The 16,172-nt window shown below is 34.8% G+C and overlaps 1 protein-coding gene across 2 annotated transcripts in view; it reads right to left on the reverse strand.

Annotated features, from left to right (window-relative positions):
- The window catches only part of SLC8A1 (solute carrier family 8 member A1), a 415,876-nt gene that overhangs the window by 59,897 nt on the left and 339,807 nt on the right, over window positions 1–16,172 (reverse strand). The window contains exons 4-8 of one of the 2 annotated variants that reach the window (XM_044663277.1): window positions 11,828–11,848; window positions 11,335–11,352; window positions 11,200–11,214; window positions 7,172–7,240; window positions 1,488–1,618 (exon numbers count right to left, since the gene is read on the reverse strand). In XM_044663277.1, coding sequence (XP_044519212.1) covers window positions 1,488–1,618; window positions 7,172–7,240; window positions 11,200–11,214; window positions 11,335–11,352; window positions 11,828–11,848 — 254 coding nt within the window. Of the gene's footprint in view, window positions 1–1,487; window positions 1,619–7,171; window positions 7,241–11,199; window positions 11,215–11,334; window positions 11,353–11,827; window positions 11,849–15,964; window positions 16,069–16,172 lie in introns of both variants that reach the window. The other variant, XM_044663276.1, reaches the window with a different exon arrangement.

Raw genomic sequence — 16,172 nt, forward strand, 5'->3', positions numbered from 1 at the left:
TTATGGTACTCAGGGCTATTCCTGGGATTCAATTGGCATATATACCCCTATGCCATGTGGGAGGGGGGACATATGGAGGTAAATTGGTGAATATTGCCAACTCCTTTCCACCATAGGTTTGGACACTTAAAAAGGAGTGCTAGCTCTTTGTCATAAGAGCCTCCTTGGGGATTAGGACAGCTCACTCAGAGCAAAAGGGGTATTAATAAACCTGTGCCCTGCTTTTAGGGCACACCAGAAGATAGAAAGTAGGTTTTGATGTTGTAGTGATTTGTTTCTCTGGTAAGACTCTAGAAGATTTGAGCAATGTTCTTAACGTACTTGTTATCTGAATGTATTATTACTGGAGAGAACTTTACATAACTCAGACGTGTATTATCTCTTCTTTGGGATATTAAAAAAAAACTTCTTTTATTTCTATTCCTTTTTCTGGTCTTCCTCCATTCTTCAGACTACTGTCTAAATACACTGCTCAGATCATTCTTTCTCAAAATCTTTCAATAGTTCCCCATTGTTTATTTCTTACCCTGACATTCAAGATCTTTCGCAATCTGGTGCCAGTATAATTTTCTAGCCTTTTATGACATGATTCTCTTTTATGGAGGCCATTCTAAATCCCTGAATTCATTCTACTTTTTTCTGGAAAACTCTGCTTCCATTTAATATTTTTCTATTCTATCCATCACATGTACCCCAATTATTTATGATTTTTCTCTGAATCTTCTATCCAGAAGTAATCTCTTGCTCTTCTGTGTTCTCATATAGAACTTTATTTATTTTCCTCTGTAAATTTTGAAGTAAAGGTTTGCTCTTATACATTCCTACTTAGCAGGGACTACATTTTCCTCTCTTTGTATCTCTCACAGTCACCAGGACTACTGGTAAACTGAGTACTACATAAATTCTTTATTTTTGGAACATTCATGTCTAAATAGTTTTGTTATAAGAACTATGCTGCCATTCCATTGATGTTGCTTGGTTCCTTAAACGGCCTTCAAAAAGGAGGAAAGTATCGATGAAAGCAATATAATGGGCAGAAATATCTGAAGATAACAGATTGTCCCCTTATCTTTAACAATGTCTATTTTCCTCTGATACATTTTTTCATATTAACTCTGAATCCTTGTACAGAGAATCATCTCTTAGATTCCATCTTTGCCATTCAAATCTCCCTTCAAAAATTCTGTTATATAAAATTACCTTAAAGTCTTTAGAATTTTTGATAACCTAGGTTTGCTTTTCAAATTATGGAGTTGGATTTAGTCTTGCTTTAGTCCCTCCTCACTAAGATTCGTATTTCCAATATTCCTTTTAAGTCTATCTTGAAGTCATGAAGCAACAAATACTCAAGCACTATTTTAGTGTTTACAATAGCGGTATTTATAATTTGGGTAACATGGTCAGTGATCTTGGTTGGGAGGTTTCCAGGAATCCCTTATAAGCCTGTGGGAGAAACTGACTTTGATGTGGCTGGGTAGCAAGTGTACCTTGAACTCATAGGACTCTTCAATGATAACTTCCAGTTTGGTATGTTCTCCAAGGATTGGGCGCCCCATTTCTGCAATGCGGCGTTCCTCTTCTTCTTTGCTGGTCAGGGGTTGCTTGTCATCACACTCCTCTGCAAGAGGGAAGTAAGAGAATGCTGACAAATACGGTCACTTTCACTCTCAGAAAAGGCCCTCTATGAGGAACAAAACCTCAGCTGCTATGTTTTTAACTAAAGCAGTCACTTGTGTGAAAAGAATGAGTCCTGGAAGGTTTTCCTTTTCAATGGAGAAATTCCCATCCAGATCTCTTTAAAGGACCAAGAAATGACTTTACTGAATTGTGCTTATCTTAATTTCCCAATTTTTAAAAAAAATCTTTACTTTCTGTCTTAGAATCAATACTGTATCTTGGTTCCAAGGCAGAAGAGTGGTAAGGGCTAGGCAATGGGGGTTAAATGACTTCAAGCTAGGAAGTGTCTGAGGTCAAATTTGAACCCAGAACTTCCCATCTCTATGCCTGGCTCTCAATCTCCTGAGTCACCCAACTGCCCCTCTATCTTTTCATTCAAAAATATGATCAAGGCTATTTAGGGAAAGTTTTAAAATCTTGATCTCACTGCGAATGTTCATGTAACCCAATATTAACTTCAGTTGAATGTGCCTGGCCATAGTGATTCCATCTTTTCCTGTATATGATAAAAATGAAAATAGGATCGAGCTAGAGAAAAGGTACAAGATATGTTCTCTGACTCAGTGTTTTAGGTGGTCATGGGAGTTTCAAATCAAAACTATTCCTATCCCCCAACCCATCCCATCCCATCCCATCCCACCCCATCTCGTCCTATTCTATCCCATCCCATTCCATTCCATCCCATCCCATCCCATCCCATCCTACCCCATCCCATGCCATGGCATCCCACCCTACCCCATCCCATCCCATTCCATTTCTTTGCTGGCAATGACACCTAACCTTCTGGTATTGTTTAGAGCTTTGAGGGATGTTAAGAAAAACTTTATAACATTTAACCTGCAATTATTAAGTAAGAATAGGGTATTCTTTGGAAATAAAACACTCATTCTGTCTGAGAAAGATGGCTTACAGAAGCCATCTATTTAGTAAATAATACAATAAAACTAATGGGGGAAATATCACACTGCAGTTTATTTTACTTTGGACAAAGATTAGTGAGCTGAAAAGCTGCAAAGATCTTCTAAAGGTAGAACAGAAAAAATAGCCCCTCCTCTCCCAGGTCAAGAGAGGGAAGGAAGCTTATCTACTTCCTGAGAAGGTGGAAATTGTAGGTAGTCTTGGGCTATATTGGGAAGCATGTGAAACTCAGAGAAACCAGGGTCTGTCTTGTCTCACTTGCTCCTGTCAAACTGACTGTCAGTGGGAGCCTATCGATACTGGATGCTTTTAAAAGGAAACAGCTTCTTGTCTGGGATTATACATGAGTATTTTTGACCTTTTCTCTTCAAGTAAGACATCCAGCATACTTCCAACACTCCTTCCTATTGAGAAGCCTACAGTTTCACTTGGAGATACAGATGATAGAGTTTTAACTCTGTTCCCAAATGGAGTCACCTAGTACATATGCCTAAGCCAGTCTCTTCCAGATGAAAACAGGCTTCAGGTACAAGATTGGCAAGGATTCCGAGAAGCAGATGGGGTAAAAACATGGTCACCATTTTAGGAAAAAAATATATCAAGTGACAAAACAAAATGAGAAGCAAAAGCAAAAAATAAGCATGTAAATGAGTCTTATGAAGAATATATAGTCATGCCTTGCTGAAAGGATTTTTAAACAAGTCTTTAAATCATTCTGGATAAGAGCCCCAAAGAAATTGAACTGCAGCTAAAATATAAATGACGAAGGGCCTTCAGCTACTGAACTAAAATGGAGAGCAAGGAGGAGAGTCAGGGATTTTATGGGAACTGGGAACCCAGAAAGGGGATGGTTAAAGAAGCCTAATGTATCTCTTAGTAAAGGGGAAGATGAAAGTGATGATGTGGAAAGAGATTTTTGATTCCCACTATTTTTGTTCTGTGTACTCATGGCAATAATTGCACATTCAATCACACATTAATAGTGTGATTCTTCATGGCCAATTAATGAATTATGTTTGTTTACTGGAAAATGGCAAAAAACGTGGACCTCTAAGAAGCTTAGAATTAATTCTAGACTGGATCTCAGAGGTCATCTAGCGAATTTCCTCATTTTATAGCTGAGTAAGCTGAGGCTTGAGAAGCTAAATGACTTGTCTAAAGTCACACATTAAAAAGTGCAACCAGGATTGAAACCCATGTATTCTAAATGTCAACCCAGAGTACCTTTTTCCCCTGTCACTATATAAGCTATTCCTCAAATCCTTTCCTAAGAAGAAGGAATGTCATTAGGATTCTGATATGAAATATGGATACATTACAAGAGGATGCTTAATTTATTATAGAAAGTATTCTGTAATTTTACAGATATATTTGTTTTCTAAAGGAAAACCTTCTTTAATATATGCACTGAGCACAGTCCTGTCTAGTCTGGCAAATGATATTAGAAAAACATTGTTTAATAGATTTAGCATCATGCTGGAAGAGAAAGAATTTGTTTCTGTTCCTAGTTGCACTATTTTCCTAGTGATGCCTTACAATTTTGTTCTGACCCCATGCTTTTGCTTACACTACTTCCCTTCCATGGATCCTCTGTTGCTCAAACCTACTGAAAATAGGTTCATTCTCTTTTTAATTTTTTCCTGTCCCACTCTAATTGGGCACTTCTCCAACACAACACCATTTTGTTTAATTCCCATTTTTATGCATATCTGAATCCTATCTGAGCAGTGTTTTTAGGTTTTATAAGTTTGTATTATACTTTTATGAAGCTATCTAAATCTCCTCTTCCTCTTTTTCCCTTCCTTCTCAATTCTACGTGTTTTGTAACTTCATTTTTCAAGTGAAACTGCCTTCTTTAAAGTTACTGAAGAATTCTTAGTTGCCAAACACAATGGCCTTTTCTCACCTCTACTCCTTGAACTCTGTAGCATATGACACAATTGATCACCACCTCCTCCTAGATATTTTCTCTTCTCTGGAACTCTATGATATTTCTCTCACATGGTTATAAAGCAGACACTAAATAAATGATTGATGATTGTTTACTTTTCTATTTATCTGCCTGACTTTTCCTACACCATCTTTTTTTTTTTTTGCTGTATCATCATGCACGTCATGTCCCCTAACCATAGAAGTATGCCAAAGCTCTGTTGTAGGTACTCTTCTATTTCTCTCCACTCTTTTGGTAATTTCATCTGCTTCTATTGGTTTAATTATTTCCATGCAGATGATGCTAGATCTATATATCCAGCCCATATCTCTCATGAGTTAAAATCCTATATCATTAACTACCTATTATACATCTCAAACTAGAAGTCTTGTAGACATATTAAATTCAACACATCCAAAAGAGAACCTATTATCTTTTCCCAAAAACTTGAAACTCTAACACATTTCTCTATTTTTGTGAGGAATGATATTATATTACTGGTCATCTACTTTCACAACCTTGGAGTTATCTTCAAATATTCTCTCTCTCTTACCCTATATATGTAATCAGTTGCCAGATCCTGAGGATTCTCTTCAAATGGCCACCAACCTATTTTGAACCCTTATCATCTATCACTTTGACTTTGACAATAGTATCCTAATTGTCCTCCTTGTTTGAAGTTTCTTTTCTAACCTGCACTCCACACCACTGCCGAATTGATATTTCTAAAGTACAGTTTTAACTCTATCATATCCCTGATCAATAAACTTTAGTGACTCACTCCTTCTAGGGTCAAATAAAACTCCTATGATTGCCATTTAAAGCTCTTCAAAAATGGGCCCAGACCTACTTTTCTAGCTTTGTTATATATTACTCCTCTTCACATATTCTTTGGTCCAATGATATTGACCTTTAGGAAAAGATGACATTCCAATAATGTCTTTTTCTTCACTTTTTCAAAAGCTGTGTCTACAATGCTTAAAGTGCCCTCCCTCATTTCCTTTGCCATATAATCCCTTGTTTCCTTTAAAGCTAACCTCAAATTCCATTTCCTATGTGATCCATCAAACTGCTAATGTCTCCCATCACTTTGATTGATTTTTAATTATTTTATATCTGTTCATATCTGTATACCTTCTTTTCCCCAATAGAATGTAAACCCATTGAAAGCAAAGACTGTCTCTTTTTTGGTCTTTATTTTCAGAACACAATAGGTGCTTTCATAAATGCATATTTGGTGATTGCATGGAGCTCAGTTCTAGGAATAAAATAGGCACTTGGTATCTGTTGATCAGTTGACTACAGAATTGAAATTACCACATATATGAACTTAGCAAAACTATTATTTTTTCTGCACATATGTTTGTACTAAATATCATTAAAAGATCAATAAGTTAGAACGTGTAGAAGACAGAGAGAGAGAGAGAGAGAGAGAGAGAGAGAGAGAGAGAGAGAGAAAGAGAGAGACAGAAAGAGAGAGAGAGACATTATGTGTGTGTATGTATGTGTGTGTGTGTGTGTGTGTGTGTGTGTGTGTGTGTGTGTTTGTGACAACTAGTGCCATGAATAGAGGACTGGACTTAAAGTATGAAAATTCTGAGTTTGACAATAGCTTTGGGACCCTCAGCCATTCACTTAACATTTTCCCTCAGATTCCTCTTCTGCCAAATAAGGATAATATTTGTCTCCTAGGAATATTTTCCTCTGTAAAATGGGTATGATAATAGCACCTACCTCCTACGGTTGTTATGAGATCAAATGAGATAACATAAAATGCTTTGCGAACCATAAAATTTTATTATTTTAGGGAAGGCATGGATAATTGAACATGTATATAAAGCAAAAAGAGAGGCAATTGTGTATGGTGTAAAGTACATTCATTATATTGTGAGTTTGGGGATCTAAGTTGAGAATTGATTCTGCCACAAAATAGCTATGTGACTTGAATCACTTGATTTCTTGGGCACTTGGTCTCCTCCTCCTCATCTTCATACATTGCTTTAAGGCTTGCAGGCATTTTACAAGTATTATCTCATTTTGGCCTCATAAGAACCTCAGTAGGTAGGTGCTATTATACACATTTTACAGAGGAAAAAAATTAAATAGACATATTAAATAAGTGTCAAGGCAAAATCTGATCTCAGGTCTTCCATAGTTTCATATTTATAAAATGAAAAGTTAGTAATAATGACCTTTAGGATTTCTTTTAGCTCTGCTATTTAATGTCTTCTAAGAAATATGTAGTTGAAGATTACAACTTCTTAAGCTTTGTTTTTTAAACAATTTCCATTAAAAATTCCCTAGTAACTTTATATATGTGTATATATATATATATATGTATATATATATATATTTACCCTTTCTATGCTTATTGAGTCTGAGCAATGCCTTCTGTACTTCTCTGACAAGGAAATGTATTTTTGTATATATAGTCATTGTCTGTAGCTCTTCCCTCTTCTCCCTGCAGTTCCAGGGAAGTCATCTGAGCAGCAAAGCTCTGTTTCTCCCTGATGTACCTTTAATAATCAAAAATCAGCAGTGGCTAACATAGATGAATCTAATGGCTACGCGTGAAGTACACTTGAAAGCTATTAGCTCTAAGTTAATCAAATTGTCGTTTGGTAGCAACCATGATGAAATGAGTACCTGTAAAGTTGATTATAGTAGAGGGAAGTGGACGCTCTCTAACATGGACTTTCCTGAAGACAGGTTGGTCTAGCAAAAGGATCAGCAGAAAATCAATAGAACAGATTACACTGATTTGGTTCTGAAATTTCTCTGTGGAGTTAGTAAACTAAATTTCACATGCAGACATACACACATGCATGTGTTATTTTATACTTCACTCCAGACTTTGGTTTTTTACCTTACCCCTCTAAGATCAAATCCAATTCCTTTGGAATTGAAAGCCCTTTAATAATCTGGCTCTTCAGTCTTTTTTCTACTTTGTTATTCTTCATTCACATCTCAGGCGAGACAAACCAACCTACTTATAGATTCTCTTATACAATGGTCAATGTCTCTTCCCTGTGATTTTGTACAGACCATCTCCCATGTTTGAATGCATTTACTTATTATGTCTATTTTTTAGACTACTTTTACTTTTAAAACTCAACTCAAATGGTAGCTCCTGCATGACATCTTATTTGATTCCCCTAACACTCAAGTCCCCCCCAATACCTTTTATTGATTGTATTCTAATTTGTGTGTGTATATATATATATAGGTATAGATATATTCACATATATGCATATATATTAGTATATGCACATGTTGTTTCCCCCTTGTTTCCTACTCCTTGAGGGCAGGGATTGATTTTGTTTTCATTTTCCCATCACTTAGCATAATGCCTGACATAAAGTAACTGATTAATAAATGCTTACTGATTTATTCTAAGTAGATCGACTATAGAAAGAAATCTTTTTTTTAAAAATCATGCCCACCATGAGCTAGGGTGAATAAATAATCGACCAAAGGCAGCCACATTTCATTATTTTCTAGGGGAAGACCAAGTATCTTTCAGGATGTGGCTCTTCTGGAGTAACTTGGTTTTTTAAGTTGCTGGATCCAAATTGGCATTTCCTCCATGTGCTGAAAAGGCTTGAAATTGCCAGAGATATTTTGCTGAGCCCCAAGACTTACAGGGGGCCATCATTATGAATTAACTACAGCTAGAGTTTCCACTGAAGCACGTGCCCCTGTGGATGGCAGGTGCCAGATGAATTGAGTAGCAGCTCCAAATGGGTGTCCTAGAGTGTGGATAGCTTCTCACTAGAAAAAGTATTTTGCCACAGTTGGAAGATCCATTTCCAAGCTTATATATAGGAATTCTGCTATAAATATATCCATTTATTCTATTGTGGATATCATAAACCTATATACAGAATGATATAACATTCCTATACTATGATTATTAGATGATCATCATTAATTAGGACAATCTAGGCTATTGGTTTCAAACAAAAAGAACTGGTTTGGATTAATTGTCCCCAGTTCTTTTTAAGTTTGAAATCAGTAGCTTAATACATAATACATAAGTATCTCTGTGGGCCATATATATAGACTTAATTTTCAAATATAATATAACATAATAGAATAGAATAGAATAATAAATAAAATGAGTACTCAATAATAAATAGAATAAACATAAATAAAAACAAATAAAATATAACTACCAATAAATAAATAAATAAATGGATGAATAATAACATAATATAATATAATACATTTTATTTTACCTTTATGTATTTTATTAACTATTTCCTAGTTACATATTAATCTGGTATGGGTTTCACTTGAGACTGTTATGGCCACATTGTAGCCCATGGGCTACATATTTGACCCCCTGAAGCTACTTCTAATTTTTGAATCATAAGTGCTTGATTTCTTTCTTACTTAAATCATAAAATATGAATAATTAATCATAAAAAACCCTGAGCTATTTCCTCCCTTTTTCCTTAATTGCTTCAGTATGTTTTTCTTTATTAATACATGTTTTTACTAATTATCAGATAATTCTGATACTTGTAGGTATTAACCCTTTCCACCCTTTGAATGACTTGTTGGCTTTCAGCAAACCATACATTTTCCACACTTTTGGAATGGGATTTCATATGAACTACATAGGAGTTGAATTAGAGCTGGGGAGGTCATAGTGGAAAGTTTTGCTGATAGATATATGATGGGAACCATGGGGAAAAAAGGTTAATTTAGTGCTTTCTTGTGAGATAAAGCACAAGAATAATGGATACAGAATTCGTAGTTCCAAAAATACCACTCGTCACCCATGTCCACAATGAATGAAAACACTAAATTATTGGAACTGGGCTCTGTATTAAGTAATATTCTGTTAATTTCCCTAGATTTAATTTGCAGTTCAGAATTTCGAAATCTATGTCATACTTCCATTGGGTCACTGAAGAAAAGACTAGAGCCAATCATCCTTTTCTGCAACAAATTGACTTGAATGGAAAGTTGTTTCAAGACATCCTGTTGGTTGTAGGATTAAAGATACCCTACAACTCCTAAAACCTTTTCTCAAGGTATGGTCAATAGAATGATTGAAAGAAAAAAATGTACTTTGTTGCAGGGAGAGGGCTACAAAAAAAAGAATTGTGTTACATCTCAATTTTGAGAAATGTTAGTAATCGGTTTGGGTAATTTAGGGGATATGCAGTGTTGAGGGGTGGTTGAAGATGACCAGAGGGCCTAGGCAAGACTTCTTTTATTCTAACATACATTTAATTCTTCAAAAAGTTGAAAAAATAAGTGAAATGTTTTGTGACCCTGGTCTTAATTCTGGTAACCTTGAGAAAAAGTGACTGTTATTCTATCAATGACAATGTATTTCAAAAAGTTAAAAGTCTAAGCAGGCTGAAAAAAAAGAATCAGAGAAGAGAGTCACAGATAGTTCATATGAAAAGTGAGAGGTATGTATGTTTCCACTAGCACAGACCTCTCTGAAGAGCTAGAATTTTAAAATGACATATCAAAAAAGATGGAAAGAGGATACATAAGGAAAGATAGCAAATAAGAAAATGTTGGGGGAAAGGCAAGTTTAGAATAAGTTGAAAGTTAGAACATGGAAGGGCAAGAAAAATCATACTTAAACAACTATCATGTAAAAAAGAATATTTCCATTTGGAAAGGTATATGGCATAAATTTTAAAAACAGAGAAAAGAAAAAGAAGTATTAAACCACTTTGTTTCTCTATCAATTAAAATGGTCAGACTGGGAAGGACCAAACAAATATGGTAACTAGGAACTTTAGCCCCAAATTGGTGGGGAAGAATGAGAAAGTATGAAATGGTTTTAAATGAATTTAATTCTCTTGGACTAGTGATTTAAATACTAGAGTGCTGAAAAAATTGGAGACACTTGTTGAACTGCTCCAAAGACTATCATATTTATCAAAGACTTGGATAAACACACAAAAATATTTATAAAATTTGTCAGTGTCACAGTGAGATACCTTGAATTTTAATTGTATGGGGAAGAGAGTGTCTAGACTAATAGACATACTGTTTTCAAAAGAGACGATCAGGAGGACCAGCCAATGGAAGGTATAAGGAGGCATATTTTGGTCAAATATAACAAAGAACTTTGTAATTATCAGAGCTATCTGAAAACTGAATAAGGTGCCTTGTGAAGTAATGATTGAAATTTGGGAGGTTAACACAACTTTCATAATAAAGGTTCTCTTGGAATATTTGTTAGCAAAAGAATTCTGGGCTGGGTAGGCTATAGGTAAATGAATACAATTCCTATAAGATGTTATCTCTGAGGATAGAGACAATGTCATGTATCTACCTACTTCAAGTATTTTGGGGAGAATAATTTGTAAATTCCAAATTTCCCTGGGGATGTTATTACTATAATACATACTTTGTGTCCTCTATCACACACTTCACAGTGACATGCATAGAGAAATCTCTTAGTAAATATCTGTTTATTAATTATAGTAACATGTGAAACATTAGATTGTTAATTGAATTTTCACTTAGGAAAAAAAATCTGCTTTCTGATGAACACAATGGTGATATTATGAGTAAAATCAGTAAAACATTGGTTTCATAAATTTATGTTATTCAAAGTTAAACAAGGTCCAATTTTGTTTTGTGTGATTTTTAGTGTAAAAAGATATGAAATGAAGGATGGTTGGTATTTTCCTTACCATAGAGGGATTTTCCTTTAAGAAATTGAGGGAAATAAAAAAGAAGCATGATGAAAAATAAATAAATAAGCACCATGGTGAAATCAAACAGAAGAAACTGAGATCTGATGGCAATAGACTTTTAATGATCCATACCTGTTAAAGTGAAGTCACCTAAAAACAACAAAAGAGAAAAGAATATCGATTATGGATTATTCAAAGTATATCAGATATACCAAACCCCTCTGATATCAGATTAGTTACCCACCCAAACACTGACAAATTTTATTATTATTAAATTATATTTACAAATATGGAAAATCATTTGTTAAAGTATGAATTCCATGACTTCTAAGTGTTAGTGTGACTAAACTCAAAATCACACTAAACTTAGTCCACACATATACATCAGAAATCATCCATCTTTACTATGATTCATCTTCATAAGGAAAATGGACCAATGACTAGTGGATATTGAGGGAAAAATTGGACTAATGTATATCCTAAAGCAACAATCTTGGAGTAAATCAACAGTTCCCAAACAAAAGTCAGACATATATGAAAAATCCCTTGAGACACAGACACACATATACATGTATAGAAAGAAAAATCTGGAGAAATGAACAACAGCAAGAAATGAAATGCTTACCAAGCTCATTCAACAACAGGGCTGTGAAGGAAACAGACAAAGACAAACACAGAATAAGAGAACAAATGAATAATGAAAATAAGAGGAGTACCCACAGAAAGAAATCCAGGCAGATCTGGTTAGAGGACTAGAAAATCACTGCTCAAAATTTAGAGTATCACAACACATTTGATGTGGGAGAAAAATATGTGTTTATGCAAACACAATGTGTCTACATGTATATATGGAAACATGTCTACATGTATACATATAGGTAGACAATATTAGATTTTCTACTGTTTTTATATACATATATTATATCTTCAAGTAAAAACATTTATTAGTCAAATTTGAATATTGCTTGGTAAATTAGTAAATTAGTAAAAGAAACTGTAGATGTGAGTTTTAAATGAGACAAGATTTCAAGAGTTAAGTATGTCCCATTCAGTGAGAGCAGGTAAAAAGTCTCAGGGATGTAAAAAAATGGCTATCTGGCTTGAGATGGGATGCTGACCCTGAATTTGGACTCTATGGAGATTTTACTTTTACAGTATTCACATATTTAAGATTCCTTTCTATTTGTAGGTTAAGTTAAAGTTCATTCAGTGGTCATTTTCTTTTCTTTTTATCTCTCAAAGGGAATTTAAAAAGGACTTTGGTATATGGCTTTTACTAATGAAAATTTTGGAAGAAAGAATGGTTTTCATGTTTTTTGTTATTATACCTCAGTTCCAGAGTAAACACAAAAGATCAATTTTATTTTCACTTTTAGCCATGAAATTCAATATACCTCAGCCAATTTTAAGCTCTCTGATTTCAATAGTGGTACTACTACTGAGGACCTCGGTCCATACACTGACTTACTGGTTAGATACAATATTATTTATTACCTTCATGATTTTGGGCAAGTCACTTAACCATCCTAGCCAGCATCTTCCTCATATATAAAATGAAGAGGTTAGACTGGATTAAGTTCTTCTAGCTCTAGATCCTATTATACTCATTTATATGACCGAATAACAATATTCATGTTATTTACTTCATAGGAGAGCTGGAGTTGGGAAGACCTGAGTTCAAATTTGACCTCAGATGCTTTTTAGCTGGGCAATCCCTGGGCAAGTTACTTAGCTTCTATTTGCCTCAGTTTCTTCAACTTTAAAATGGGAATAATAACAGCACCTACCTCCCAGTGTTGTTGTGAGGATCACATGAGACAAAATTTGCAGGTGCTTAGTAGAGTATCAATGTAGAAAAAGTATTCAATAAATACTTCTTTTATTTATAAATTAATAGATTATTTGAAAACTAATATGTATGCACATATGTACATACAAATATACATCTTTCTATATATAAAAATTAATTTCTTTTTATTGAATTTCTATTATCAAGCTAATAAATACTTTAAAAAATAGATATAGAGGACCAGAGATTTAGAGCTGACAGACTTTAAAGCCACCCTAATCCAATCTTGTCATTTATAGATAAAAAGGAACTGAGGTACAGGGAGGTTAATTGCTATTTAGGGTCACACAGTACCTAGTAACTCTTACTGTGAAGTTAGGAGCTCTTTTTGTTGTAACAAGCTACTGTTTTGAAATTTCTCTGCGTTTTGGTAATAGTTTCATTTTAGAAGAAAAGCATACTTATTTGGGTACTTAGCCCAATTTAATCCTTTTTTAAAATAAAGTCATTTGATTTAATGCTATTCATTTCAACTTCCTTTTCAAAAACATAAAGCAGTACATTTAGTTTTATGAGCCTCAGTTTTCCCATTTATTAGATGATAGTATTTTACTAGATGATCTGGTCCTCTTGTAATGCACTGATATTTAGTGCTTAAAAATTTAATGGCTTGAGCATAGCTCATGTTCTATATAAAAGTAACCCATATTACCAAATGATTTGATCAGAGTCAAATGCTATGAAAACTTTCATGGTTTTTGTGCATTAAGTTTGAGAACCCCACAAATGAATGCTGATCCCTAGGCCTGCCAACTAAAAAATATTAGGGTGAAGGGAAAAGAAGATCCTCAGTAAAAAATTGAATAAACTACAGTGACTGCAATGCATCAGCACCAGCTCTGGGATTGGTCAGGGTCATCAGTTGCTTTAATATTGGAAGGAAACGTGCAAGAAAACTCTAAAAGGATAATGCACTCTGTGTATGTGTGTGTGTGTGTGCACGCGTGTGCGCGTGTTGGAGCATAATTTCAAGGTTAATTTGGTATCTTTCTTACCAAAACTTCTGACCTCTTGGGAGAGGGACAGAAAACTTTAATCAATTTCTTCTGCATATTTCTAAAATGTGTGAGTAACACAGTTAAGTCTAGTCCTTAAATGTCACATTAATCTACCTCTTAATTTTAATTCTTCTAAACAGTTTCAAAAGCAACAATTCTTCAATAGCTAAATTACTGCTGAAGGGACATACGTGTTCTTTTAACAAAATGATGTTTGGTCACAGTTTGAGACAATGGTAAACTTTCCGTGCGGTTCTGGTACTATAAAAGTGACACAGAGCTCAGATATAATACTCCCTTTTGTCATATTCACTTTTAAAGACTTGTCCTCTAATTATTTTTATCTGTTTACTTCCAAGGCCCTAAAGGAAATCCCAGTTGCAGAATTCTTGAAATTAGCTATTTGATGCTTTAGATTCAGTGGTTGCCAGTAGTCTTTACCTAGTCTTTATTATCAGTTTATTCACTTTTTAAATGACTATGTCTATAAAGCCAGTATCAACTGGGGTAAACATTTTGTTTTTATAGGTGGCATAATGGGTTTTGTTTGCTTGTTTCAGACTGAATCACCCTATCTCACACCTGTTGAAAGTGGAGCAGACACTCATGGAGATGATCTCACTGCTGACTGGCATGGAAGCTTTGAGCTGCTCTATCTCTACCCTGTGCTGAGTAGTCCATCCATAGGCATTCTGGTATCCCTCCACTCCAAGAGGTTCACTTTTTTGGTGTCAGACACTGTGGATCTCTGTCTTTAGTTCTCCTGTAGCTCACTGTTTTTAGCCCTCCTAATGTTTTTTTTTACTCTAGAGTTAGGAGGTTACTACGCCATCTCCCAATACTAGCACAACTAAATCTAAATTTCCCGGACTTTTCTTAAGAGCTCAATTTTGGAAGAAAAACATACATACTCCTGAGCTACAATAATCTGCTAGCCAAAGCTTCCCCAGTAGTGAGGATTATAAGTATGTTCCATCACACACAGCTAGCTGAAACATGATGGAAAGAGCAACAGCTTGGGTTTGGGTCCCAGTGCTCCCAGTTTCTGGATGTATTACTTTGTTCAAGGGAAGGGTATAAGGGAACAAGAATTTATTAAGCTCATGTGTCAGACAGTGTGCTAAGTGTTTTACAAATATTATCTCATTTAATATGGAGATAATAATACCTGACAAACTACTTCTTTATGTTGGGAGTACCAAATAAGAAAACAGTATATAAAATATTTAGAATATAAAATGTTCATTATAAAGTGCTTTATAAATATCTGCTAAAATTATTGTTCTTGTTAGGGATAGGACTTGACCTATGATTTCATTTATGTAGAGAACTCCCAAGCAAGAAAACCCTATCAATGGAAAATTCTCCACAACTTATACTTCTAGGTATTTCTCTAAAGCACTTAGAGGTTTAGGTGACTTGCCCAGGGGTAAATAGCTAGCATTTTTTCAGAGGTGAGACTTCAACCAAGGTTTTTCTGGCTTTGTAGGCAATCTCCTCAGTGCTATTATCTTGTATTATTATTTGTCCTCTTTTTATTAAGAGCTAAACTAAACTACATTAGACAGTGGGAATCAAATATGAAGATAAAAGTTATATGATCAATAGGAGCCTACCAGGAAAAAAGATCTTTTGAACTATTTATCGATTTTTCTGAGCTAAAAAAATATCATTCATTTCATAAAATTTTTGGTATCTAGTTATAACCTGGTAGTCGACCATTGATATTTGACCACCGGCTTATTTAGTGGGCAATGATTGATGCACTAGGGAGTTAGGAAAAGAAAAGTCTTAAAGGAGACAAAGTAAAGTATTTGGAAGCCAAAGGGGGAGGAGAGAGTTAAGCGTGAGAGTAAGGAGATACGGAGAGAGAGAGTACAATTTCTCGCTGGTATATCTTGGTATACTCTCACACCTTTTTTTCCTCTTCTTAGCCATATTGGTTCGTCAAGCACAAGGGAGAAACTGCACTCTTTCTCATATTCCTCATGGTCATATATTCTAAGGGTAATGACCTTCCTGTGGGAACATAAGACAAAGGCAAAACAAATGGTTGGATTCACACACTCATGCTTTAGGTGTCCACCAAGCTCAATGTCACTGTGATGTTATGGAAGGAGATC

Source organism: Gracilinanus agilis, chromosome 2, assembly GCF_016433145.1.
Source record: "Gracilinanus agilis isolate LMUSP501 chromosome 2, AgileGrace, whole genome shotgun sequence".
Classification (NCBI taxonomy): domain Eukaryota; kingdom Metazoa; phylum Chordata; class Mammalia; order Didelphimorphia; family Didelphidae; genus Gracilinanus; species Gracilinanus agilis.